This window comes from Ranitomeya variabilis, chromosome 6 (genome assembly GCF_051348905.1).
Source record: "Ranitomeya variabilis isolate aRanVar5 chromosome 6, aRanVar5.hap1, whole genome shotgun sequence".
Taxonomy (NCBI): Eukaryota; Metazoa; Chordata; class Amphibia; order Anura; family Dendrobatidae; genus Ranitomeya; species Ranitomeya variabilis.
This window is the reverse complement of record NC_135237.1, coordinates 278,537,551-278,564,745: the sequence shown is the minus strand read 5'-3', so window position 1 is coordinate 278,564,745 and position 27,195 is coordinate 278,537,551. Positions and strand designations below refer to the sequence as shown.

Here is a 27,195-nt window from a genome sequence, read left to right as displayed (position 1 = left end):
ATTAAAATGTTACGAGTTTCAGAAAATGGTGACACAACTAACATTTTTCTCATTGCTAAAATAATTTTAAATCTGGACATGTTTGGTATGACCGTAACCATACTGATGAGGAGAATCATATTGCAAGGTAATTTTTACAATAAAATGTACGCTGTAAAAACAATTTAAAAAGACTATGTGTTAAAATGAAGAGTGTCATTCAAAAGTACAAATATCAAGCCCTTATATGCCTATGTGGACAGAAGAATAAAAATAGAAATTGGCTGCGATGTGAATGGGTTAAAGCTAGATTTTGCAAAAAAAAAAGTTTTTACCCAATTTATTTTAATTGTATTTTCATATTGAGCTTTTTTTTCTGTTAAAGGGAATCTGTCATTAGGATCGACTCTCCTAAGCCGTCTATATTGGCATGTAGGCAAATGTCTGCTGTGTCCAAACTGCTGCCGGCTTTTGAATGCGCAGTGATTCCGCATGTGTTGATTGAACCATGCGGAATCACCGCATCCTATACATAGACTGTGTAATTTATCGTGCGGAGACTGAGCGTCTCCACAGGATAAATTAACATGCTGCAGTCTAGAAAGATGCGCCACATGTGCGTATACGCAAGGATGCCAGAGGCACGCATAGTGGAGATGGGATTTCATAAAATCTTATCCACTATGCTGTAACATCTGGCTGCTGCGGCTGTACGCAGCGTCCAATCCGTAGCGTTTACTAACTGTGGAAACATACCCTAATTGTTCTTACATTTAGATTTTAACTCGTGTTCATTTTTATAGTTGAAATGCAAAATAAAAAAGTTATACTGGGATATCAGTGTATATTGTTTTAGAGAGTAGTGTTTATTTGCTTTTTGTTACTTTGAAGACTTTTTAAAATAATCCTCATTTAGCATTGTTTTATTTGTCCCATAAGAGGACATTTAGTCTATTTTTATTTTCAATGCACTTGTGTAATTACAGTATTAATGTGTATTATTGCTTGTGTGGAGAACATATAAACAGTCAAACTGCACATTCAATGGCCAAACCTAGAGGTGTTTGTTAGGCCACAATTATTGCACCATGCCTAATGGAGAAAAAACAAAGGAAGCCTTCTTCCATTTTTTTGGAACCGTTAGTCCACTCAGCTTGGTGCTGATAGGCCACGCTCACACATTCAGTATTTGATCAGTATTTGACATCAGAATTTATAACCCAAAACCAGGAGTGGGACAATCAGAGGAAAAGTATAATAGAAACACATCACCACTTCTGTGTTTATCACCCACTGCTGGTGTGAAATACTGACCAAATACTGAACGCGCAGCAAGTGTCTGATTCATCCTGTCCATGGTTTGATCAGAATGAATCTGAGGACAGGTTCCCTTAAAGTAGAATGATCCCAGTGGTGGATAATTGGGTGCTCTTGTCCCATCCTGCAACATGTTGATGGTTTGCCATGGAGATGGAGACCTACTACAGGCCCTCATTGCCATCATCATCTTTGTTCTTCCATGATACCCTAGGATACATAAGAGATTGATAAATTCACTAAATGTAATGAAGTGTATAATGCAATATAGTTTGAGCAATGAAACAATTACAGTTTGAAGTTCCTTAAAAATAAAAGATAAAAGTTTGAATCATCACAATGCAAACAAATTAAAAAAATAAAGAAGATAAGTATTTAGTAAGATGACATCTGCAAAAGTCCTATCAAAATATAAAATTATTTAAAGTATGGGAAAATGTTGTAAAGCAATAAAAAACAACAAAGTGCCAGAATAGCTCATTCCATGAAAAAATAAAATGGTGCCACAAACCAATTTATTTTTTTTTAAATGTTCAGAGTATACTTTAAGCACTAAAATATAAAAAATGATAACACTTTGGTATCGCTGTAATCATACTGACAAGAAAACTCATGCTGGAAGATCATTTTTTCCGCATGCAGAATGCCATTGAAAACAAAACTAAAAAAAAACAAATACAATTAATTAATTAATAAAATTAATTTACAATTCCAAAATATATTGATAATGTAAATACAACTTCAATTGCTTTCAATACAGCTTCAGCATACCGCATGGAAATATTATTTTTCTTAATGTATTATATTATACTTTGTAACATCTGATTACTGACACACAAAAAAGTAACAGCTGAGTTTTTTATAGCTGTCTTTTTACTATCTTTGCACCTCCTGCTCGTGTTTCTATTTTAAAATTGCAAATTATATGTTAATCCATAGCAATCTCACCGAGCAAATGTAGAGTGGATCATCTTATATAACCTATTACTACGTCCCTTTTATCTCTGCAGATGGGAAAGAAGTGAAGGTGGGAGAATACAATGCCCTAGCTGACAGCCTGGAACTCATCAATGACACCATCAGATTTCAAGGTACAATGAAAATGCCTAATAACCTAAACACTACATACAAACTATAGATCATATATTATTAGTATATATTACTATTAGTGTATCTTACTATTACAAATATATTATTATTACATAGAAATATACAAAACATCATTTTACAGTCACTGTCAGGTGCTAATCATTTATAGATTATATTTTATAGGGCTTGGACCTTTAAATTCCAAGATTATGTTCACACATTCATATTATGTCACAATGTTGTGTAAATAACTATGGTGGGCAAAGAGGTTGCAGTCCCCCCAGGGTCCTGAAGCCAGTGTTATTAATAATGCATAATAGTTGGAGAGCATTTACATTTTTTTTAATTAAGAAACAAGAGCTTCAATTCACTCCTCAGTGGGATCATCAAAGAGACACCATACAGTCCGCTTGAATATTAACTCACACAAATATCTCATACTATAATTTTTTACTGATTTTAGGAGTGGAGCCCCCAAAAGATCAAACTTTTATCCGAATGGAGAGACGTCAGATCCACCTGCCACTTTACAGTATTCTCTCTGCCATAACGATTATTGGAATGATTATGGCCAGCACATTTTTATTCTTTAACATCAAAAACAGGAACCAAAAGTAAGTATCATTATTAGGTCATCAGTAGCACTTTTACACTTAAAGTGGGGAGATTGTGGTTGCACATACCAGTCTCTATACATTCTTTGTTAATTGGACCCACTTAGTTTGCTCTATGCTATTCTCACCTGGAGCGCGGTCAGTCTATTTTAAAACTTGCCTATTTTTCTATAAGGGTGACACCTACCCCTTACTGACCTTAGCAGCTGAGGGGATTCTAGCAGTGGTTTTCTGCTGCATGGTCAGGTAGCGCTTGTGTGTTTTTGATTTTCAATTTTACATGTGTGTAACACATTGAACCACATTAATGAACAATATCCCCTAGTAACTGATGTTTGTTGACCATTATGCTATGATTTTAAACAAATATAAAAAAAATAATTTGGCTACTGTGTAATATAGTATTTTTTACCTTAGTACTTTTTGCAATAACGTTCCCTTCGGACCATTTTAGCATTTTATAGAATGTAGTAAAACTTCACAATGCATTTACTTAAGAATACCTTATGCTGAGCCACCATAAATCATAAAGACTTTCTAATTTCTAGAGTTTTAATATTTTATTTTACACAAAAAACCAACATGAAGCAAAGCACAGTCCTGGCCAAAAGTTTAGAGACTGACACAAATTTTGATTTTCACAAACTTTCCTGCTTTAGTGATTTTAGATCTTTTAGTCAGATGTTTTTAAGTTTTGGTTGAGAAATACATCAAGTTTATGCAAAGACTCAATATTTACAGCGTTAACCCTTATTTTTCCAATTCGTCCTGGCACGATATCAGCTTTTGGGACATATTCCGATGTTACCAACCCATTCTTCTTGCCCACTCAGTGCTTGGAGTTTATCTTAATTTCTATGTTTTTGCTTGTCCACCCGCATTTGAGGATAGATCACAGGTTGTCAAAGAGATTGAGAACGGGGGACTTTCTTGGCCATTGACCAAAAATTTCAGTGTTTTTTTTCACTAAGCCACTTAGTTATCACTTTTGCTTCTTGACATGGTGCTCGATCATGCTGGAAAAAGCAGTGTTCATCATCAAATGCTCCTAGATTATTGGGAGAAGTTATTCTTGGAGGAGGTTTAGATACCATTCTTTATTTATTGAAGTGCTCTTAGGCAAAATTATTAGTAACTCACTCCCTTGCATGAAAAGCAACCCCACACATGAATAGCCCCAGGATACTTTACTGTTTGCATGACATAAGACTCAATGCACTGCTCACGTTTTCTTCTCCAGACAACCATTCTTCCATTTGTCCCAGACAGTTTGAAGGGGGCTTCATCAGATAAAATAACTTTGCAGGAAAGACAGGAATTGGCTTCAGAGGACTGGGATGAAGCTATTTTCTTTGATGAAGCCCACTTTAGATTGTTTGGGATATCTGGATTAATAATTGTCTAGATAAGAAAAGATGGGTGCTACCATGAGTCCTGTATCATACCAACAGCAAAGTATCCTGGGATCAGTCATGTGTGTTGATTTCATTCAAGGCAGTGAGTCACTCACAATATCAACTATGAACACTGCCATGAATAAATAACAGTATTTAAACATCCTCCAAGAGCAACTTCTCCCAACAATCCAGGAACAAAACTTGTCCATGACTTTTTGCTCACCCAAAGATCCTATGCCAATCTCTAGCCACAACATGAACAAAGCTTCTACACTGTGACCATTGATTGTCTGCAGTGGTCACATGTCTGTATGATCCGAATAGTATGTACAGAGCCAGTCTGTACATCCTGTTCTGCCACAACAGTCACGCACTGTTCTATACTGTAAGCAGTGATTGCCTGCAGCAGTCACATGTTCAGGCCTGCTAGAACGGGAACTAGTCCATGCTCTACAGTTTATATTAAACAAAAATAATTCTGGACAATTCCTTGAAATATTCCGATTGTATTTTAAATGTTCAATTAAAAAATATACTTGACAATACTCCATAGAGACACCAGACCCAACATTGCAGACAAACTGAAGACTGCTATTAAAGCAACCTGGGCTTCCATAACACCTCAGCAGTGTCACAAAGTGATCACCTCCATGCCACGCCGTATTGATGCAGTAATTTTATGCAAAAGGAGCCCCAACCAAGTATTGAGTGCATTTACTGAACATACATTTCAGTAGGCTAACATTTCAGATTTTAAAATTATTTTTCAAGCTGGTGTTATAAAATATTCTAATTTATTGAGATAATGACTTTTGGGTTTTCATTGGCTGTAAGCTATAATCATCAACATTAACAGAAATAACCACTTCAAATAGAGCACTCTGTTTGTAATGACTCTATATAATATATGAATTTCACTTTTTGTATTGAAGAACTGAAATAAATTAACTTTTTGATTATATTCTAATTTTTTGAGATGCACCTGTATGTCAATTGTGAATCTCCATGGCTTAATGTCTACGTCTAACTACAAATATCATGGGCAAACTTACAAAATTAGCAAGGGATCAAATAGGTATTTCCTCCACTGTAAGTAAATACATTTAACAGCAAGAAAATGAGCAGCACATCTTTGCCTAGTTTCATGTTTTGAAAGGGTTCCATACTTCTTAGGTCTCTTTAGGTCATGTAAATAAATGTTTTCTTTTCTTTGTGTATAACTACGTGAGGAATACAACACTGGAATAACAGAAAAGCATTATGGTTGTTATGAAAAGAGATCCCACTCATTTTTTATGTTAATGGAGAAATACTTTTAATAGGTGGAATTGGCTTCTAGGACCCCCTTTACACTGAACAGGTGGGGGTCTCAGACTTGGGACTTGTTAATAATGCTTCATATGGGAATTCACCTTTTGTTAACATTTATGTCAGCAGGATGGTCTATCTAATCCTAAGCACTGCTACTTTTCACAATCGATAGATACTGTAGATAGATAGATAGATAGACAGACAGACAGGTGCAGGGGTGGACATACCATTAGTGCAACCTGTGGAGCCACACATTGGCCCAAGAGGAAAGGGAGCCCCTTCCTCCCCAAAAAATAAACAGGTGGAATTGTACATTATGATGATCTATTGGTCTACGAAAGGCCAATATAGGGTTTTTGTACATGGGGCTCTTTTCTGTCTGTGCCTTCCAATTAATGGATGGACAAATAGATAGATAGATAGATAGATAGATAGATAGATAGATAGATAGATAGATAGATAGATAGATAATAAACCAGTCAGAAATCTGGTGTGTTCTACACAGCCACACTCATTACAAGGTATATATACACAAAGTATATACAAGAAACAGAAAAATATTACTCCACTTACAATCAACAACTAGAACATCCAAGGCCTGAACCCATTGGCCTTTGAATTTAAAACAAATGACCAGGACTTTAAACAAACACTGAAAAATATAGACATTCAGATCCTCCTGGAAACATAAACCAGAGCTGAAAACAAATACCCAGTACACATCAGATACAGGGAAATCTGTGTCCCTGCTCAGAAAAAAAAACACCAAACAGGGCCGCTGCTCAGGAGGAATGTTTATCAGGTATAAAGAAGAGCTCTACCAGTACATTAAACTGGTGAAGAGAGGAGACAGCCACGTAGGGATCAGAATCAGCAGCTCCATCCTCACCTCTCAGTCTGATGTCTACTTCTGCACCACCTACATGCCTACTCAAGACTGACCCTACTTCAATCCAGACAGCATTGAGATCTTACAAGGAGAAGCCGTTCATTATAAGACCCTGTGCAAAGTTCTCATCTTTGGAGACATCAATGTAAGAACAAAGAGAGAAAAATACTTTTTAAACATTAATGGAAACATCTATATATTTGGAGCAGAGACTGATGGCCACTGCACACAGAGAGAAACAACTATGACAGAACAGTCAACAAAAGTGTTTAAAAGCTACTGAACTTATGTAGAAGTTTAGGACCTCAAATTCTTAATGGCTGCAACAAGGAAGACTCTCTAGGAAGGGGTACACTAAACTCACATGTAGGAAGGAGTAGATTGTGCCATTACAGGGATGGACCTGGCAAAAAATCATTGCCTTTATAGTCCCCCAACAAATGCTCCTGTCAAATCACAGCCAACTTCTTCTGTACATGAAATCTACAAAGAAACCATCCACACAAACACCTCATCCCTATGGCCTTTTTAACCTTCCTCTATCCTATAAATGGTCCAAGACGTTGGCAATAAAATATAAAGAGGTTCAAAGCAGACCCAAAATACATGAGATGCTCCTCCACTTCTACAACTATGAGTACAAGCCAAACCCAGAAGTTGGTCAGGCTGCAAAAGATCTCAATGATATATTCTACACCATAGCCATGATATATTTACACCATGGCCAAATTGTCCAACCTTTAAAAAGTCAACTACAAGAGTTTATAAGAAAAACAGATCAGTGGTTGGTTTGACTGAGAATGCATAGCCATATGGAAGATCCTGAGAGCATCTTCAAACAAGAAGCCCAGAGACCCCAATCACACGTGTCTGATGTGTACCTATGACATCAAACAAAGGCAGTATAAAACAATCCTCAGTAGAAAGAAGCAGAGCTACATCTCTACCAAACTTAACCAACTCCAAGACACCCTCCAAGACAGCTCCTTCTGGAAACTGCAAAACAACATTGTCACAAAAAGCAAGAAAAACAACACACATATCCAAACAGCAACATCTGGCTCCTGTACTTCAGAGACCTCTATAAAGACATCCCAAAGGAAGGACTAAGCCTAGAACCCAAAAAAGAAGGCAAAACTGAAGTTAATGGATTAGAAAGTCAACAATTTTCAAAACCTTCTGGATACACCAATGACATTACAGGAAATTACAGAGAAAATATCTTCTATAAGTTGTAGAAAGCCAGTAGCCTGGATAGAATCCCAAAATGCTGAAGTACAGCCCATCAGAAATACAGGCAACAATAGTTAAACAGTTCAATATTGTGCTGAGTGCTGGACACCTACCTTATACCTGGAACCAAGGCCTGATCACATCCATCCACAAGAGTGGGGACAGGTATGACCCTGCCACCTACAGAGGCATATGTGTCAGCAGCAACCTGTGAAAACTGTTCAACAGTATCCTGAACAAGAGGATTCCCAGTTTCCTCACCAAACACAACAACCTCAACAAAAGCTAAGTAGGGTTAATGCCAAGCCAGTGCACTACCAACCACATCTGCATCCTGCACAGCCTAATTCAGAGCCACGTTCACAACACAAAGCATGGGAAGATATGTGCTTGTTTTCTAGACTTTAAAAAGGCCTTTAATTCAGTTTGAGTTTGAGAGGGGAATAGGAGGAATGATGATGTCATCAAAGGCTGCTACACCAAGAAGGGCTGCAGCATGCGTGTGTATGGTAGAAGAATAGTTGATCTCCAGCAGAGCCGTGGAGTCATACAGGGCTGCAGACTAAGTCCAACGCTCTTCAACATTTACATCAATGAGCTGGCCATCGCTCTGAAATCTTCCGCAGCACCATGTGTCCCACTCCATGATGCCCAGGTGGAATTCTTTCTGAATGCAGATGATCTATTGCTGCTGTCACCAACTGCGAAACGCCTCCAAGATAATTTGTATATCTTGGAGAAATGCAGCTCCACATGTGCACTACCGATCAACCCGAAGAAAATCAACAGAATGGTGTTCCAGAGGAGCTTCAAACAAGCCCTACAGACTTTGAAGGACAAGGCCTGCAATACCTTTTATGCCATCCGAAGGTATCTTTACCTTCTGAAGACGACAGTGAGGGTCTGGCATTGATGCCATCATTGCGCCAATCCTCCTACATGGCCATATCCTGAGCCGTCATAAACTCAGTTTCCACAATCTGGCCATTGAGTGCAGCCGGCACAGACAGAGCTGCAAGCACAGGTAGGACAGACCGTGCCCACAATATGACCTGGATGCCCTGGAGAATGAGACCCACTTCCTTCTACACTGCACCAAATACTCAGCATTGAAGGACACCTACTACATGAGACTCTCTGATCTCTTCCCGAATTTCAACTCCATGAAGGAGAAAGAGAAAAAAATTATCCTGCTAGGATGGTGGAAATAGCAGCACAATATGTGAGTGCATGTATTAGGCTGCAAGAAAGAGAACTATGATATGCCATGGACTTCCATAGCCCCCACCCTGGATGTGCCCTATCCATCGCTCCTAGAGTCCCTACCCATCATCCCCACAGTCTCTATCCCTATTGTACACTTGCTTTGGCAAAACTAATGTGTGTTTAGTCCTTTCCAATAAAGTTTCTTTGAATTGAATTTGATAGGTAGATAGATAGGTGATAGGTACTGTAGATAGATAGATAGATAGATAGATAGATAGATAGATAGATAGATAGATAGATAAACCAGTCAGAAATTCCATGTGTTCTACATAGCCACACTCATTACAAGGTATATACTGTATACAAAGAAGTATATAAAAGAAACCAAAAATAAATAAATAGAGATAGAGAAATAGATATAAATAGTTAAATAGATATTCGATAGATAAGTAGATATTAGAGTAGATTGATTGATAAATAGATAAATATTAAATAGGCAAATAGATATTAGATAGATACTGTAAGTAGCTGATAGATAGATAGATAGATAGATAGATAGATAGATAGATAGATAGATAGATAAAATATATGTAGACAGTTAGACTGTTGTTTGTATAATTAAAGTGCTGTTTCTTTCATCAGGCAGCATTTATGTGTTCTCTTTGACAGGTTAATAAAGATGTCTAGTCCTTACATGAACAACCTTATTATCCTTGGAGGAATGTTATCCTATGCATCTATATTTCTGTTTGGCCTTGATGGATCATTTGTATCAGCAAAAACATTTGAATCTTTGTGCACAGTAAGTAATTCTGCGTCTGCTGTTTTTATACCTTTTTCACCCTTGTAGGACTGTATTGTTAGTAAGCTCTGCACAATTGAATGAGTCACACACTGTGCTACCTACTTTACATTGTGCCTAAGCATTTCTACTTTCCAGAGCAGATGACCCCTTTTTTTTCTTCTGACAACAGTACTGTAAAGCATTTTTTTTAATTGGGACGTTTTTCTGCAGAGGTGTGTTGCTACACACTGTGTGAAGGCCAATACCGTGAATTCATGATGCCTATGATGGTGTGCAGCTATCTATATATATAAGAGGCATCGTGATTACTCGCTAATCCCGCCACCTGCACAGTAGCTCCACCCCCCACCACATCACCACACACAATCCCGCCTCCCACCACATTACCACACACAATCCTGCCCCCCACCATATTACCACACACAATCCCGCCCCCACACATTACCACACACAATTCTGCCCCCCAACATATTACCACACACAATCCTGCCCCCCACCATATTACCACACACAATCCCGCCCCCACACATTACAACACACAATCCTGCCCCCACCACATTACCACACACAATCCTGCCCCCCACCATATTACCACACACAATCCCGCCCCCACACATTACCACACACAATCCTGCCCCCCACCATATTACCACACACAATCCCGCCCCCACACATTACCACACACAATCCTGCCCCCCACCATATTACCACACACAATCCCGCCCCCACCACATTACCACACACAATCCAGCCCCCCACCACATTACCACACACAATCCCGCCCCCCACCACATTACCACACACAATCCCGCCCCCACCACATTACCACACACAATCCAGCCCCCCAGCACATTACCACACACAATCCAGCCCCCCACCACATTACCACACATAATCCCGCCCCCCCACATTACCACACATAATCCCACCCCCCACCACATTACCACACATAATCCCGCCCCCACCACATTACCACACATAATCCCGCCCCCCACCACATTACCACACATAATCCCGCCCCCAACCACCACATTACCACACATAATCCTGCCCCTACCACATTACCACACATAATTCCGCCCCCCACCACATGGCTGGAAACAGCTAGTCTCACATAATACAATAAAGAAAGTGTTAAAAGTTTGTATTGTGTATGGTTTACAAACACATTCATACAGGAGGTGTATGATAAAACAGGGAATCTGAAAAGTAAACACACGTAGTAACTAAATAGTGGCCATCAATGGGAATACTTAGAGGTGAGAGTAAAATAATGAAGAATGAAATAAAAAGGAAACCAAACTGGATACAAGAGGATACAAAAAATAATCAAATGGAAAGCGGACGTGATATCCAGGAACAATTACATGGTATAAATTAAATACATATACATAGAATAATGATGGTAAAAATGCAATTTCAGTTATAGGGCAAAAAAATGCAATCAAGTAAGAGTATATTGGCATAAAGTGCATAGGTGCATAGAAATAATTAATTAGCTCAGATGCCTAGATAGAAAATTGCTGACAGGAAGTATAGGGTCAAAATTGTATGGTGTATCTGATTGTATAATATGGCACAGGTAAGTAGGATGGTAAAAAACTTTAGTAAAGTGAATGTGCATACAATAGGTATCAAAGATGTGGTGCATGTGCATGCAGATTGTTTTATCTTTCACCAAGTGGTGTATGAAGGCCGTATATAAAAATACAAAACCTACTGGGGGTAAGCGTGTATACTATTAAATTACCTGTGTGTGGGTACAGATACAGATGTCCCTGGATACGTCCACCCAACTTGCATTTCGGCACCTTCATCAGGGAGTGGTGGTGGGTGACTGAGGCAGTGGGGTGAGGTGAGTATGCTTTTTTATTTTTTAATCTCACCATTCATTATGCTCTGGGTTCTGGAAAGACTTCAAAGCATAAATGTATTTTTACCACCAACTGGGGCACATTCGATTATCAGTGAATAAATATGAGGCAAAATAAAATCACATTGTCCAGCCAAAATTGAGTGAATCTGCTGAGTTGAGTGGTGTGTGTGCACTTCCCGTGACGCCCTATCTGCAGTTCAGGACCTGACGCCGCAGTGCGCATGTGCCAACTCTAGCCATCCTGATTGGCCGTTTCAGGCCATGTGACTAAGTTCATGGGGTTATTAGAACGTCCTGCAGGGACCTGAGACACACTCCCTTGAGAAAGCGGCCTCTAGCTGCCGCGAAACGTGCGTCAGGACCCTCCATCCACCCCCCTCCTTGTTTCCACTCATCTGTTGGTAAGCGCTGCATTTCTTGCCATGCACTATTGCACCTTAGATGTTAGATAGACGGGTGTAACTTTATTCCCGATCATCTGGTTCATGCATGCTGCTTCCCTGACGTCCATGTTTGGACGCACTATCTTTTCCCTGAGTTACGATCTTTGGACCTTTATTTATTTCTTTTTCCAGGGACTGAAGTGTATATGTGGGGTGGGGATAGGTGTGGGTGGGGTTCATAACAGTCTGCATTGTTTTTTGGTGTTCTATATATTGTTGTGACATTTTACCTTTTCTATGATACAATAAAATAATATGATATCTTTTAGATATAATCAGTTTGCTCTTTTTGTCCTCCTGCTGTTATCTGATACTGTTTGGAGCTGATTTTTGATTTGGGTTTGCAGACAGATATTCTCTGCCACCCTGGTCTCTAAGTATGTACATGGCATTTTGGTTGCTATTAAATTACCTGTGTGTGGGTACAGATACAGATGTCCCTGGATACGTCCACCCAACTTGCGTTTCGGCACCTGCCTTCATCAGGGAGTGGTGGTGGGTGACTGAGGCAGTGGGGTGAGGTGAGTATGCTTTTTTATTTTTTAATCTCACCATTCATTATTCTCTGGGTTCTGGAAAGACTTCAAAGCATAAATGTATTTTTACCACCAACTGGGGCACATTCGATTATCAGTGAATAAATTTGAGGCAAAATAAAATCACATTGTCCAGCCAAAATTGAGTGAATCTGCTGAGTTGAAATTTCAGCTGATTTGCTTATCTATAATATCCAATTAGCTACAGTTGTGCTCAAAAGTTTACATACCCAGGCAGAATTTTAGCTTTCTTGGCCTTTTTTCAGAGACTATGAAAGATAACACCAAAACTTTTTCTCCACTTATGGTTAGTGGTTGGGTGAAGCCATTTATTGTCAAACTACTGTTTTTTGTCTTTTTAAATCATAATGATGGAGCGCCCCCACGTAAGGGCAATGGGGTACTCGGAGCCGGACCCTTCGGTTCTCGGTGGGGATGTCACGGTGGCCTGACCCGGTCCGTTGCCCTTTGAGGGGCGTCCAATAAAAGAAGGAGTTTCTATGGGAATAGTGTTCGTGACGCCACCTGTGGTATTCGGTCAGGATGACTGACGCTGCTTAGGGGTCCGCTGGGGTGATGTTATGGCAGCAAGATGGTATACCTTCCCACAGGTGAAGTGTATCCCCAGGGCTTCCCAGAGGTGTAGACGGTGGATGATGTGAGGCGCAGTGAATAACGAGGATACAAGGTTGCAGTCTCTTTACCTTTACTGAAGGCTTCAGCATCCACAGTCCAGGGTACCGACCACAGGGTAGGCAGAGTCCGGCCAGTCTGAAGGCAAATCCAGAATCCCCTTATCCAGGTGGAAATCAGTAGCCTTCCTCTAGCGCCTCAGTGTTGTAGTCCCTCCCTGCTGAACTCCTCAGTAAGGTCCTCACAACTGCTGAAGATGTTATGTCTTTCTCTCTGTCCCCCTGATGGATAGGATAGGACAAAACCCGTATGACTGATGACCTGAGGCTTTTTACAGGGACTCTAGCATGCCCCAGCCCCCACAAGTTGCCACCGTGCCTCCTGGGTATAAGGTCGGGCAGCTAACATGGAATTAACTGTTCTACCAGTCTCTGAAGTAAAGCGTAGAGATCCGTACTCCCTCGGTGTTCTGGCTACCGGATTCTGTGCCTCAGAAGGAGGCAGCCTTTTGCAGGGCAGAACTCCTTCTGGATTCCTCTCCTATTGCTACGACTTCGTTTCTCACTCACTACAAGACAATTCCCTTCTGAGATCTCTTTCTTAGGATGCTGCCGCACGTGGGGCAGGCGCAGCTCCGTGGCCTTCTGTCTAAGCCTCTGACAGGATCCCACTCCTGTCAGGGACCCACTACCTGAGAGGAGCTCAGATAGCAGCTCACTGGATGAAGCCGAGCTTGCTTCTGCCTTACTTCGTGTCCAACCCACCAGTTTTACCTACATGTGAGGAGTGCCCTAGTGGATAGGAGCAAGGCTCCCCCTGGTGGACTGGATTGTGAAGTGTATTGTGTGGTATGTGATACCTGGAAAGAAGATCTCCTTTATTGCCTCCAGACGTAATATCACTCCCCCTGGTGGAAGAACGACATTACTGCAATGACCAGGACTCTGGAGCACTGCAATGACAACCCAAAACATCCAAATGACCCTGATCAAAAGTCCACATACTCTGGTGATTTTGACCTGATAAAATGCACAGAAGTTGACACAAATGGGTTTGAATGGCTACTAAAGGTAACATCCTTACCTGTGACCTGTTTGCTTGTGTGTATGCATAAACCCTGAGTGAGTTTCTGGGATCCACACTGACTCTTGCATCTTTCATGCAGCCACTGATGTTTCTGGATTGTGAGTCATGGGTAAAGCAAAAGAATTGTCAATGGATCTATGGGAAAAGGTAGTTGAACTGTATAAAGGATGCAAAAAGATATCCAAAGAATTGATAATGCCAGTCAGTGGTGTTCAAACTGTGATTAACAAATAGAAAATCAGGGGCTCTGTAAAAACAAAACTGTTTTAAGAAGCACAATAAGGAGGCACTTGAAGAAAAATGGGCTGATTGGTCGAGTCGCCAGAAGAAAGCCATTACTGTGCAAATGCCACAAAGTATCTCTTCTACAATACACAAAACAGCACAGAGACAAGCCTCAAATCTTCTGGAACAAGGTAATTTGGAGTGATGAGACCAAAATTGAACGTTTTGGCCACAACCATAAATGTTACATTTGGAGAGAGGTCAACTAGGCCTGTAATGAAAGGAACACCATTCCTACTGTAAAGCACGGAAGTGGATCGCTGATGTTTTGGGAATGTGTGAGCTACAAAGGCACAGGAAACTTGGTCAAAGTTGAAGGAAAGATGAATGCAGCACATTATCAGCAAATACTGGAGGCAAATTTGCCATCATCAGCCCGGAAGCTGCGCATGGGAGGTACTTGGACGTTCCAACATGACGATGATCAAAAACACAAGGCCAAGTCAACCTGTCATTGGCTACAGCAGAACAAAGTGAAGGTTCTGGAGTGGCCATCTCAGTCCCCTGACCTCAATATCATTGAGCCACTCTGGGGAGATCTCAAGCACGCAGTTCATGCTAGACAGCCCAGGAATTTACAGGAACTGGAGGCTTTTTGGCAAGAAGAGTGGGCAGCTTTACCATCTGTGAAAATAAAGAACCTCATCCACAACTACCACAAATGGCTTCAAGCTGTCATTGATGTTTAAGGGGGTAATACACGGTATTAAGCAATGGGGTATGTGAACTTTTGATCAGGATCATCTGGATGTTTTGGGTTGTCATTATGATTTAAAAAGGGAAAACACAGTAGTTTGACAATAAATGGCTTCACACAACCACTAACCATGAGTGGATAAAAAGGTTTGATGTTATCATTCATATTCTCTGAAAAAAGTCCAAGAAAGCAAAAAATCTACCCAGATATGTAAACTTTTGAGCGTATCTGTATATGCTTTGCTTACAAGCTAGTTCAACAAATATCCTAACATAAAATTTGTTAAATAAATATTTTTGAACATTATTGTTTAATTGAAGGATCCAGTATCCCTAAATAGTCGACTGAATAGTCTGTAACCAAAAATGGGACAAATCAATAAAGGTCAAACACATGTCTTCTTCTGGTGCTAAAGCCATGGCCTTTTTAAGCAATTGCGGTTAGTTATAGTACCAGGTAGAGTTGAGCGACTTTTACTTTTTTTAGGATCGAGTCGGGTTTCGCGAAACCCAACTTTCTCAAAAGTCGGGTCGGGTGAAATCGGCCGGTTATTACAAAAAGTCAGGGGCCGACTGAAACACGAAATCCAATGCAAGTCAATGGGGAATCAAAGTCGGCAGAGAGTGGACGACAGGAAAACACCTACAGTGCCCATGCCAAAAACATCAATTCTTATTACTGAAGCTTGTCAATCTTAATTTTCTTTATGATAATAGTTAGGCATTGAAAACTGGGGGTCATTTGGCTAAATTTGTGGGGGGGTAGGTCTGGCTCAAGTTTTTCATTGGCCCAGGAAACGCGGAATACGTCACGGCGGTGGAACAGGGAGAGGTAAGTATTTAAACTTTGCAAGTGCTGTGATCCTGAGCAAGCAGGGGGGGCCCACTCGTTCGCATTGGCACTGGCACAGGGCCCCTCAAAGTACGGCGGTGTGTTTGACGACGGGGCGCCACCCACCGGCAGAGACACTTTTGCGTACTATGAGGGGCCCTGTGCCAGTGACGTCGCCAACAAGTATGCCCCCCCAGCTGATGAAGGAACCTGCACTTTCATCTTCACCTTCCTCTTTGTCCCCGTGTTAGGTGGTATAGTATGCGGGAAAGGGAACCTGACTTTCAGCAGGGTCAGATTCTGGCTGTGTAGTGCAAGGGGAATGTAGTGGTCTGGGTCAGTGTACCAGCAGACTCATCTAGCAGTGGCTGGGCAATGGGCAGGATGACGAGGAAACACAGATATATGCCCAAATAATAAAGTAGGCTAAATGCAGTTCAAAACTGGTAACAGGACAAAACAGGCGGCATAGCTTTGTTCAGCGGAGGACAACTGTAATGAGAGGCTGACAATTAGTAGGCCCAATAAAGTAAGTAGGCTAAATGCTGTTCAAAACTGGTAACAGGAGTACACAGGCGGCATAGCTTTGTTCAGCGGAAGACAATTTTAAGGAGTGGCGCAGACAGACACAGGTAGTAGGCCTAAAATAAAAAAGTAGGCTAAATGCAGTTCAAAACTGGTAACAGGAGTACACAGGCGGCATAGCTTTGTTCAGCGGAGGACAATTGTAAGGAGTGGTGCAGACAGACACAGTAGTAGGCCTAAAATAAAAAAGTAGGCTCAATGCAGTTCAAATTTGGTTACAGGAGTACACAGGCGGCATAGCTTTGTTCAGCGGAGGACAACTGTAAGGAGTGGCGCAGACAGACACAGAGAGTAGGCCTAAAATAAAAAAGTTGGCTAAATGCAGTTCAAAATTGGTAACAGGAGTAATAATAATAATAATAATAATTTTTATTTATATAGCGCCAACGTATTCCGCAGCACTTTACAAGTTATAGAGGGGACTTGTACAGACAATGGACATTACAGCATAACAGAAATCACAGTTCAAAATAGATACCAGGAGGAATGAGGGCCCTGCTCGCAAGCTTACAAACTAAGAGGAAAAGGGGAGACACGAGAGGTGGATGGTAACAATTGCTTTAGTTATTTGGACCAGCCATAGTGTAAGCCTCGGGTGTTCATGTAAAGCTGCATGAACCAGTTAACTGCCTAAGTATGTAGCAGTACAGACACAGAGGGCTATTAACTGCATAAAGTGTATAAGAACATGATGCGAGGAACCTGATTATGTTTTTTTTTCTGTTGTTTTTTTTTTTTTTTTTATAGGCCACACAGGGATAGTTGGGTGTTAGGGGTTGAGTTCCCACCTCTGCACAGGGGGAATCTCAGACCATCTCCGCTGTGGTCTCCCATTCTTCTCCTGCTGCAGTGGAGCCTGCTCAGCAGAGACATCAGTCCCAGTGTCTCGCTCAGTCTGACTCTGTACAAAGGGTTACTGCTGCTTTTCCAGCTTCTGCCATTGAAGCCAGTGCTGGGCAGCGGCGAGAAGATGCTTTTGGGACTAAGTCCTGCTTTTCTCATTCAGAGCATGCCCAGAGTAAGATCTCTCAGTGGAGATCGAGGGTCACATGTTCAGATACTGCAGCTAAATCCATTGGTCCTCCAGGAAGGTCCTGAAAGTGCTCAGACTCTGTAGCAGCCTCTCATTGGTCCTTCTAGGAAGGTCCTGTACTTGCTGCAGCTATTTAAAGGGAACCTGTCACCTGAATTTGGCGGGACCTGTTCTGGGTCATATGGGCGGTGTTTTCGGGTATTTGATTCACCCTTTCCTTACCCGCTGGCTGCATGCTGGCCGCACTATTGGATTGAAGTTCATTCTCTGTCCTCCGGAGTACACACCTGCACAAGGCAATATTGCAATATTGCCTTGCGCTGGCGTGTACTCCGGAGGACAGAGAATGAACTTCAATCCAATACTGCGGCCAGCATGCAGCCAGCGGGTAAGGAAAGGGTGAATCAAATACCCGAAAACACCGCCCATATGACCCAGAACAGGTCCTGCCAAATTCAGGTGACAGGTTCCCTTTAAGGCTCTCATGACTGCAGGGCCATGTGCTAGTATTGAATCAGTTATGTGCATGTGCCAATGTGGTCACATTTATGTGTGTTCAGGGATTCGGCTGAAATAAGCCCCTAGAATACCGGCTCCTCCGGTGAGGAGATTGTATGTTTGTGTTGCCACACACTGCCATCAGCTCGGCAGTTGCTGGATACTCCTGTGAAGTCAACAGGGTTCAGCGTTTCTTAGTTGCCAAAGTCTCAGCTGCTGACTCGGGGCGTCCTCAGGCGCGGGCTCAAAAGCCACCGAGGGTCAGAGTGAGACCTGGCACAGCATCTCTGTGAAGTAACAGAGTTCGCTTCTACCACCATAAAGGGCCGCCATTTGCCAGCAGCAGGTCCTCTCCTGCACGGTGGACCCCGGGTTGCGAACGCACCAAATATCTCTCAATTTACTCAGTGCGTTCCGCCAGCCCTAACAGAATACTAGCGCCAGGGTCTGGCTAGTAAATGGCGGACATACAGCAGTCCTTGCGGTACATCCAGCAGCTGGAGGGTAGGTTGGTGTCTCTCGAGAGCACAACCTCAGCTGTGGATGTTACTGCAGTTGCTGTACAGGCTTCTAGCGTGGCTGCAGCAACCTTGTCCATTGCCACCCCTGTTCCGACATTATCTCGCCTCCTGCTGCCAGAAAATTTTTCGGGAGATAGTAAATCTTGTAGGGGTTTCGTGAGTCAGTGCTCTATATACCTCGAGCTCCTGGCTGCACGTTTTCCCACATAGCGGGCAAAGGTGGGATTTATTGTGTCTCTCTTATCGGACAGGGCGCTGGAATGGACTACGCAGCTGTGGGAGCGTGGCGATCATGTGGTGCAGAGTGCTCCGCTGTTCCTGAGCACTCTGAAACAGGTCTTTTTAGGACCTCGAGTCACCCATGACACGGCGCTCCAACTGCTGGCATTGACTCAGGGTTCGTCCTTGGTCAGCCATTTTGCCGTCCACTTCCGTACCCTAGCTTCTGAGCTGGAGTGGTCGGATAAAGCCCTTATACCCATATTTTGGAGGGGGCTGGCTGACCACGTGAAGGACGCTCTGGTCACTAGGGAGATTCCCGACACACTGGAGGAGTTAATAGCTGTCTCCACTCGTATTGACCTCCATTTTAACGAACGTAGGTTAGAGCGAGCCCAGTGTAGGCAGAGGTTTCGGCTGGCTCCCACCTTCGCCAAACCTCTGGAATCTCCGGTCCTGGTCCCTGAGTCACATGAGGCCATGGAAGTGTTACGATCGGGATCTAAGTCCCGGACCGCTTGTGCACTCAAGGTCTGTCATGTTTGCCAGCAGTCAGGACATCTTGCCACCAGATGTTGCCAGCGGTCGAGGAAACGTCAGTCTATATTGGTAGTAGGTGGAGGTACACTAGACACGGTGACGTTTGCCTCCAAATTGTCCTTTAAGGGGACAATTACTTTAGGCTCATCCACCCACTCGGTGGAGCACTGCGTGGATTCTGGGGCGGAGGGCAATTTTATGTCTTCTGCCTTCGCCCAATGTCACACAATACCCCTGGTGATGCTAGCTCAGCCAGTGATGGTATGAGTGGTGAATGGGTCGACACTGCCCTCACAGATAACACACCAGACCATCATTTTTACTCTGTCCATGTCGCCATCCCATCAGGAGATTATGCTTGCCATTCCTGAAGGAATTGATGAGGTCCTGTTGGGGATACCTTGGCTACGGTACCACTCTCCTCATATCGAGTGGTCCTCAGGCAGAATTCTGGGATGGGGTGAATCTTGTGGGGGTAGGTGTCAGAGGGAATGCGTTCAGGTTGCTACTACTGAGGTACCCGCAGATCTATCCTCTCTCCCCAAGCAATATTGGCCCTATGCAGACGTGTTCTCCAAAAAGGCGGCAGAGACCCTTCTGCCCCACCGCCCCATGACTGTCCTATTGATCTCTTGCCTGGTGCTGAGCTTCCTCGCGGTCAGTCTATCCATTATCTCTCCCGGAGATGGAGGCAATGTCTCAGTACATTCAAGAGAATCTGGCAAGAGGGTTCATCAGGAAGTCAGTGTCACCAGCAGGGGCTGGGTTCTTCTTCGTACAGAAGAAGAACGGGGAACTGCTTCCATGCATAGATTACAGGGGTCTTAACGCCATCACCGTTAAGAATAAGTATCCTCTGCCCCTGATATCGGAGCTCTTTGATAGGCTTCGGGGAGCAAGGGTATTCACAAAATTAGATCTGCGGGGTGCTTACAACCTGACTCGCATCCGTGAGGGGGACGAATGGAAGACGGCTTTTAACACCTGGGATAGGCACTATGAATATCTGGTGATGCCCTTCAGGCTCTGTAATGCCCCAGCCATATTCCAAGACTTTGTGAATGACATCTTCCAGGATATGCTCACCACCTCGGTCGTAGTCTATCTGGATGATATTCTCATCTACTCTCCAGATATTGACTCCCACCGGAGAGATGTTGGCAGAGTCTTCGACCTCTTACGGGCAAATTCCCTCTATGCAAAGTTGGAGAAGTGTATGTTTGAGCAGGAGTCTTTACCTTTCCTGGGCTATATCATCTCTGCCCAGGGATTGGCTATGGATCCTGCCAAACTACAGGCTGTGATGGACTGGCAAGAACCCCATTCTCTTAAAGCGGTGCAGCGCTTTATGGGGTTCATTAATTACTATCGCCAGTTCATTCCCCACTTCTCCACTTCGGTAGCTCCCTTGGTAGCCCTCACCAAGAAGGGAGCAAATCCCAAATTGTGGTCTGAAGAGGTCTCCAAGGCCTTCTCTTCTACTAAGTCACATTTTGCTAGCACTCCCATCCTACATTGCCCCAATGTAGATAAGCCATTTATCATGGAGGTGGATGCCTCATCCGTTGGTGCTGGAGCAGTCCTTTTCCAAAAGGATGCTCAAGGTCGGAAGCATCCTTGCTTCCTCTTCTCCAAGACCTTCACACCGGCAGAGAGGAATTATTCCATCGGGGACAGGGAGTTGCTAGCCATGAAGTTGGCTTTCTCTGAGTGGAGACATCTCTTGGAGGGGGCTCGCTTTCCCTTTCATGTATTCACAGACCACAAGAATTTGGTTTATTTACAGACTGCCCAGCGGCTAAATTCTCGCCAGGCCAGATGGTCCTTGTTCTTCTCTCGGTTTCATTTCACCCTCCATTTTCTTTCCGGGGAGAAGAACATTCGTGCCGACGCTCTCTCTCGCTCCGTGGTATCATCTGAGGAGGAGGAAGAGGAGCCTCGGCTTATTGTTCCTTCCAAGAGCCTGAGAACTGTGGCCCGTTTCGCTAGAGTCTGTGCCTCCGGGCAAGACTTTTGTACCATCCAGTTTGCGTCCGGAGGTTCTCTCTTGGGCTCACTCGTCTAGGGTGGGTAGACATTTTGGGACCAAAAGGACATCTGAGTTACTGGCAAGGACATATTGGCGGCATCATATGGTCCGTGACGTCGCAGACTATGTTCGGGCATGTGGCTCCTGCGCCAAGAACAAGTCTCCTTGTCAACGGCCAGATGGGTTGCTTCACCCTCTGCCGGTGGCAGATAGGCCCTGGGAGATGGTCGGGATGGATATTGTGGTGGGCTTACCCAAGTCTTGTAGCTGCACCATTATTTGGGTGATCACCAACAATTTTTCCAAAATGGTGCACTTGGTGCCTCTTCAACGGCTACCTTCTGCACGGGCTCTGGCGACGTTGTTTATCAAACACATATTTTGCCTACACGGTATGCCGGACAAAATTATCAGTGACCGGGGTCCCCAGCATATCATCCCGAGACGAATGGGTTGGTAGAGAGGGCCAACCAGACCCTGGTCACTTATCTGCGACATTTTGCCTCTACCAGGCAGGATGACTAGGCATCCTTGCTACCGTGGGCAGAGTTTGCGCTTAACAACGCTGTAGCCGACTCCACCGGTCAAACTCCTTTCCACCTTAAATACGGTCAGCATCCGCGGGTTCCTGTGCCTATGCCCGTGTCTTCTGCTGACTCCAGGGTGGCAGACTGGGCAGTGGAGGCATGGGACATTTGGGACTGCACTTAGGATGCCATCCGGGCCTCCAAGGAGAGAATCAGGTCTTCCGCTGATGCACAGCGGCGCCCTGCTCCGACCTTTGCAACTTAGTGTGGCTCTCTGCCCGTAACATCAGGCTGCGTGTTGAGTCCACTAAGTTTGCACCTCGCTACTTGGGTCCCTTCAAGGTCCTCGAACAGGTTAACCCTGTGGTCTACCGTCTGGCCCTTCCTCCACGCCTAGGTATCACCGACACCTTTCACGTGTCCCTCCTTAAGCCCGTATACATGTCCCGGTTTTCTGAGTCATCTGCCGGGACATCGGGTTCGTCTACGGATGATTACGAGGTGAACGCTATTTTGGGGTGCAAGGTGGTACGTGGCAAAAAATTTTATTTGGTGGACTGGAAGGGTTATGGTCCTGAGGACAGGTCCTAGGAGCCTGCTGAGCACATTCAGGCTCCGCAGCTCATTGCTGCCTTTGAGCGTAGCAAGGCCCAAGGAGGGGGGGGTAATGTTAGGGGTCGAGCTCCTGCCTCTGCACAGGGGGAATCTCGGGCCATCTCCGCTGCGGTCTCCCATTCTTCTCCTGCCACAGTGGAGCCTGGTCAGCAGAGATGTCAGTCCCAGCATCTCGCTCAGTCTGACTCTGTACAAAGGGTTACTGCTGCTTTTCCAGCTTCTGCCATTGAAGCCAGTGCTGGGCAGCAGCGAGCAGACACTCCTGGGACTAAGTCCTGCTTTTCTCATTCTGAGCATGCCCAGAGTAAGATCTCTCAGTGGAGATCGAGGGTCACATGTTCAGATACTGCAGCTAAATCCATTGGTCCTCCAGGAAGGTCCTAAAGGTGCTCAGGCTCTGTAGCAGCCTCTCATTGGTCCTTCTAGGAAGGTCCTGTACTTGCTGCAGCTATTTAAGGCTCTCATGACCGCACGGCCATGTCCTAGTATTGATTCAGTTATGTGCATGCGCCAGTGTGGTCAAATTTATGTGTGTTCAGTAGTGTTGAGCATTCCGATACTGCAAGTATCGGGTATCGGCCGATACTTGCTGTATCGGAATTTCCGATACCGAGATCCGATACTTTTGTGGTATCGGGTATCGGGTATCGCAACAACATTAATGTAATAATGTGTAAAAAAGAGAATTAAAATAAAAAATATCGCTATACTCACCTGTCCGACACAGCCGGGACCTCAGCGAGGGAACCGGCAGCGTTGTTTGTTTAAATTTCGCGCTTTTACTTGGTTACGTGAAGTCCCGGCTTGTGATTGGTCAGGGCGGCCATGTTGCCGGGACGCGGACCAATCACAGCAAGCCGTGACGAAATTACGTCACGGCTTGCTGTGATTGGTCCGCGTCCCGGCAACATGGCCGCCATTAACCAATCACAAGCCGTGACGTCACGGGAGGCTGGACATGTGCGTATTTTGAAAAGCGCGCGTGTCCAGCCTCCAGTGACGTCCCGGCAACATGGCCGCCATTAACCAATCACAAGCCGGGACGTCACGGGAGGCTGGACATGCGCGTATTTTGAAAAGCGCGCGTGTCCAGCCTCCAGTGACGTCCCGGCAACATGGCCGCCATTAACCAATCACAAGCCGGGACGTCACGGGAGGCTGGACATGCGCGTATTTTGAAAAGCGCGCGTGTCCAGCCTCCAGTGACGTCCCGGCAACATGGCCGCCATTAACCAATCACAAGCCGGGACGTCACTGGAGGCTGGACACGCGCGCTTTTTAAAATACGCGCGTGTCCAGCCTCCCGTGACGTCACGGCTTGTGATTGGTTAATGGCGGCCATGTTGCCGGGACGCGGACCAATCACAGCAAGCCGTGACGTAATTTCGTCACGGCTTGCTGTGATTGGTCCGCGTCCCGGCAACATGGCGCCGTGACCAATCATAAGCCGGGACGTCACTGGAGGCTGGACACGCGCGCTTTTCAAAATACGCGCATGTCCAGCCTCCCGTGACGTCACGGCTTGTGATTGGTTAATGGCGGCCATGTTGCCGGGACGCGGACCAATCACAGCAAGCCGTGACGTAATTTCGTCACGGCTTGCTGTGATTGGTCCGCGTCCCGGCAACATGGCCGCCCTGACCAATCACAATCCGGGACTTCACGTAACCAAGTAAAAGCGCGAATTTTAAACAAACAACGCTGCCGGTTCCCTCGCTGAGGTCCCGGCTGCGTCGGACAGGTGAGTATAGCGATATTTTTTATTTTAATTCTTTATTTTACACATTAATATGGTTCCCAGGGCCTGAAGGAGAGTTTCCTCTCCTTCAGACCCTGGGAACCATCAGGAATACCGTCCGATACTTGAGTCCCATTGACTTGTATTGGTATCGGGTATCGGTATCGGATTGGATCCGATACTTTGCCGGTATCGGCCGATACTTTCCGATACCGATACTTTCAAGTATCGGACGGTATCGCTCAACACTAGTGTTCAGGGACTCGGCTAAAATAAGCCCCTAGAATGCCGGTACCTCCGGCGAGGAGATTGTGTGCGTGGATTTAGGGCCCCAGCTGAAATAAGCCCCTAGAATACCGGCTCCTCCGGTGAGGAGATTGTATGTTTGTGTTGCCACACACTGCCATCAGCTCGGCAGTTGCTGGATACTCCTGTGAAGTCAACAGGGTTCCGTGTTTCTTAGTTGCCAAAGTCTCAGCTGCTGACTCGGGGCATCCTCATGCGTGGGCTCAAAAGCCACTGAGGGTCAGAGTGAGACTTGGCACAGCGTCTCTGTGAAGTAACAGAGTTCGCTTCTACCACCATAAAGGGCCACCATTTGCCAGCAGCAGGTCCTCTCATGCACGATGGACCACTGGTGAACGCACCAAATAATATCTCTCAATTTACTCAGTGCGTTCCGCGAGCCCTAACATTAGGTTAATGCGTTGAGGCAGTAGGCCAATCTGAACAAATGAGTTTTTAGGGCACACTTAAAACTGTGGGGATTGGGGATTAATCATATTAATCTAGGTAGTGCATTCCAAAGAATCGGCGTAGCACGTGTAAAGTCTAGGAGACGGGAGTGGGAGGTTCTGATTATTGAGGATGCTAACCTGAGGTCATTAGCGGAGCGGAGGGCACGGGTAGGGTGGTAGACTGAGACCAGAGAGGAGATGTAGGGTGGTGCTGAGCCATGGAATGCTTTGTGGATGAGGGTAGTAGTTTTGTACTGGATTCTGGAATGGATGGGTAGCCAGTGTAATGACTGGCACAACGTAGAGGCATTGGTGTAACGGTTGGTGAGAAATATGATCCTGGCTGCAGCATTCAGGACAGATTGGAGCGGGGAGAGTTTGGTAAGAGGGAGGCCGATTAGTAGAGAGTTACAATAGTCCAGACGAGAATGAATAAGTGAAACAGTAAGAGTTTTTGCAGAGTCGAAAGTAAGAAAATGGCGAATTCTAGAAATGTTTTTGAGATGCAGATAAGAAGAGCGAGCCAGTGATCGGATGTGGGGGGTGAATGAAAGCTCAGAGTCAAGGATGACCCCAAGGCAGCGGGCATGTTGCTTTGGAGTAATGGTGGAACCGCACACGGAGATGGCAATGTCAGGCAAAGGTAGGTTAGTATAGGGAGAGAACACGGGGAGTTCAGTTTTTGACAGGTTCAGTTTCAGATAGAGGGAGGACATGATGTTAAAGACAGCGGTAAGACAATCACTGGTGTTTTCTAAAAAGGTCGGCGTGATAACAGGAGAAGAAGTGTATAATTGGGTGTCGTCAGCATAGAGATGGTACTGGAAACCAAATCTACTGATTGTTTGTCCAATAGGGGCAGTATACGAAGAGAAGAGGAGGGGGCCTAGGACTGATCCTTGAGGAACCCCAACAGTAAGGGGAAGGTGAGAGGAGGAGGAACCAGCAAAACATACAGTGAAGGATCGGTCAGAGAGATAGAAGGAGAACCAGGAGAAAACAGTGTCCTTGAGGCCGATGGAGCGGAGCATAGTGAGGAGGAGCTGATGATCCACAGTATTGAATGCTGCGGAGAGATCCAAGAGAATTAGCATGGAGTAGTGACCATTAGATTTAGTTGTTAGCAGGTCATTAGAGACTTTAGTGAGGGAAGTTTCAGTAGAGTGTAAAGAGCGGAAGCCAGATTGAAGAGGGTCGAGAAGAGAGTTTTCTGAGAGATAGCGGGTAAGACGGAAGTGGACCAGGCGTTTGAGGAGTTTGGAGATGAAGGGAACATTAGAGACAGGTCTATAATTAGCGGCACAGTTTTGGTCAAGGGATGGTTTTTTAAGTAATGAATGTATGATGGCATGCTTAAATGAGAAGGGAAAAATACCGGAAGTGAGAGAAAGGTTGAAAATTTTTGTTAGGTAAGAGGTGACAACTGGGGAAAGGGACTGGAGGAGATGTGACAGAATGGGGTCACTGGTGCAAGTGGTCGGGCGAGAAGATGCAAGGAGCCTGATTACTTCTTCTTCTGTAACTGGTTCAAAGTCAGAGAGTGAACTAGATGCAGTGGGGGAGGGAGGACAGTGCATGGTATGAAGAGATTGGGAGATGATTTCCTGTCGAATGCGGTCAATTTTTTCTTTGAATTAATTGGCCAGATCGTTAGCGCGGAGATCCGTGGTTGGGGCCTGCTCTCTTGGGTTGAGTAGGGACTGGAAAGTGTCAACGAGACGTTTAGGGTTATTTGACAGTGAGGTGATGAGGGTGTTGAAATAGGTTTGTTTGGTGAAGGGCAGTACACAGGCTGCATAGCTTTGTTCAGTGGAGGACAACTGTAAGGACTGGCTGACACAGTTACTAGGCCCAAATAAGTAAGTAGGCTAAATGCAGTTCAAAATTTGTAACAGGAGTACACAGGCGGCAGAGCTTTGTTCAGTG

At 44.4% G+C, this 27,195-nt stretch overlaps 1 protein-coding gene across 1 annotated transcript in view; it reads left to right on the top strand.

The window, feature by feature from the left end:
- The window catches only part of GABBR2 (gamma-aminobutyric acid type B receptor subunit 2), a 1,202,616-nt gene that overhangs the window by 772,214 nt on the left and 403,207 nt on the right, over nucleotides 1–27,195 (top strand). Inside the window, exons 9-11 of the mRNA XM_077269688.1 lie at nucleotides 2,307–2,387; nucleotides 2,849–2,999; nucleotides 9,705–9,837. Coding sequence (XP_077125803.1) covers nucleotides 2,307–2,387; nucleotides 2,849–2,999; nucleotides 9,705–9,837 — 365 coding nt within the window. The remainder of the gene's footprint in view (nucleotides 1–2,306; nucleotides 2,388–2,848; nucleotides 3,000–9,704; nucleotides 9,838–27,195) is intronic.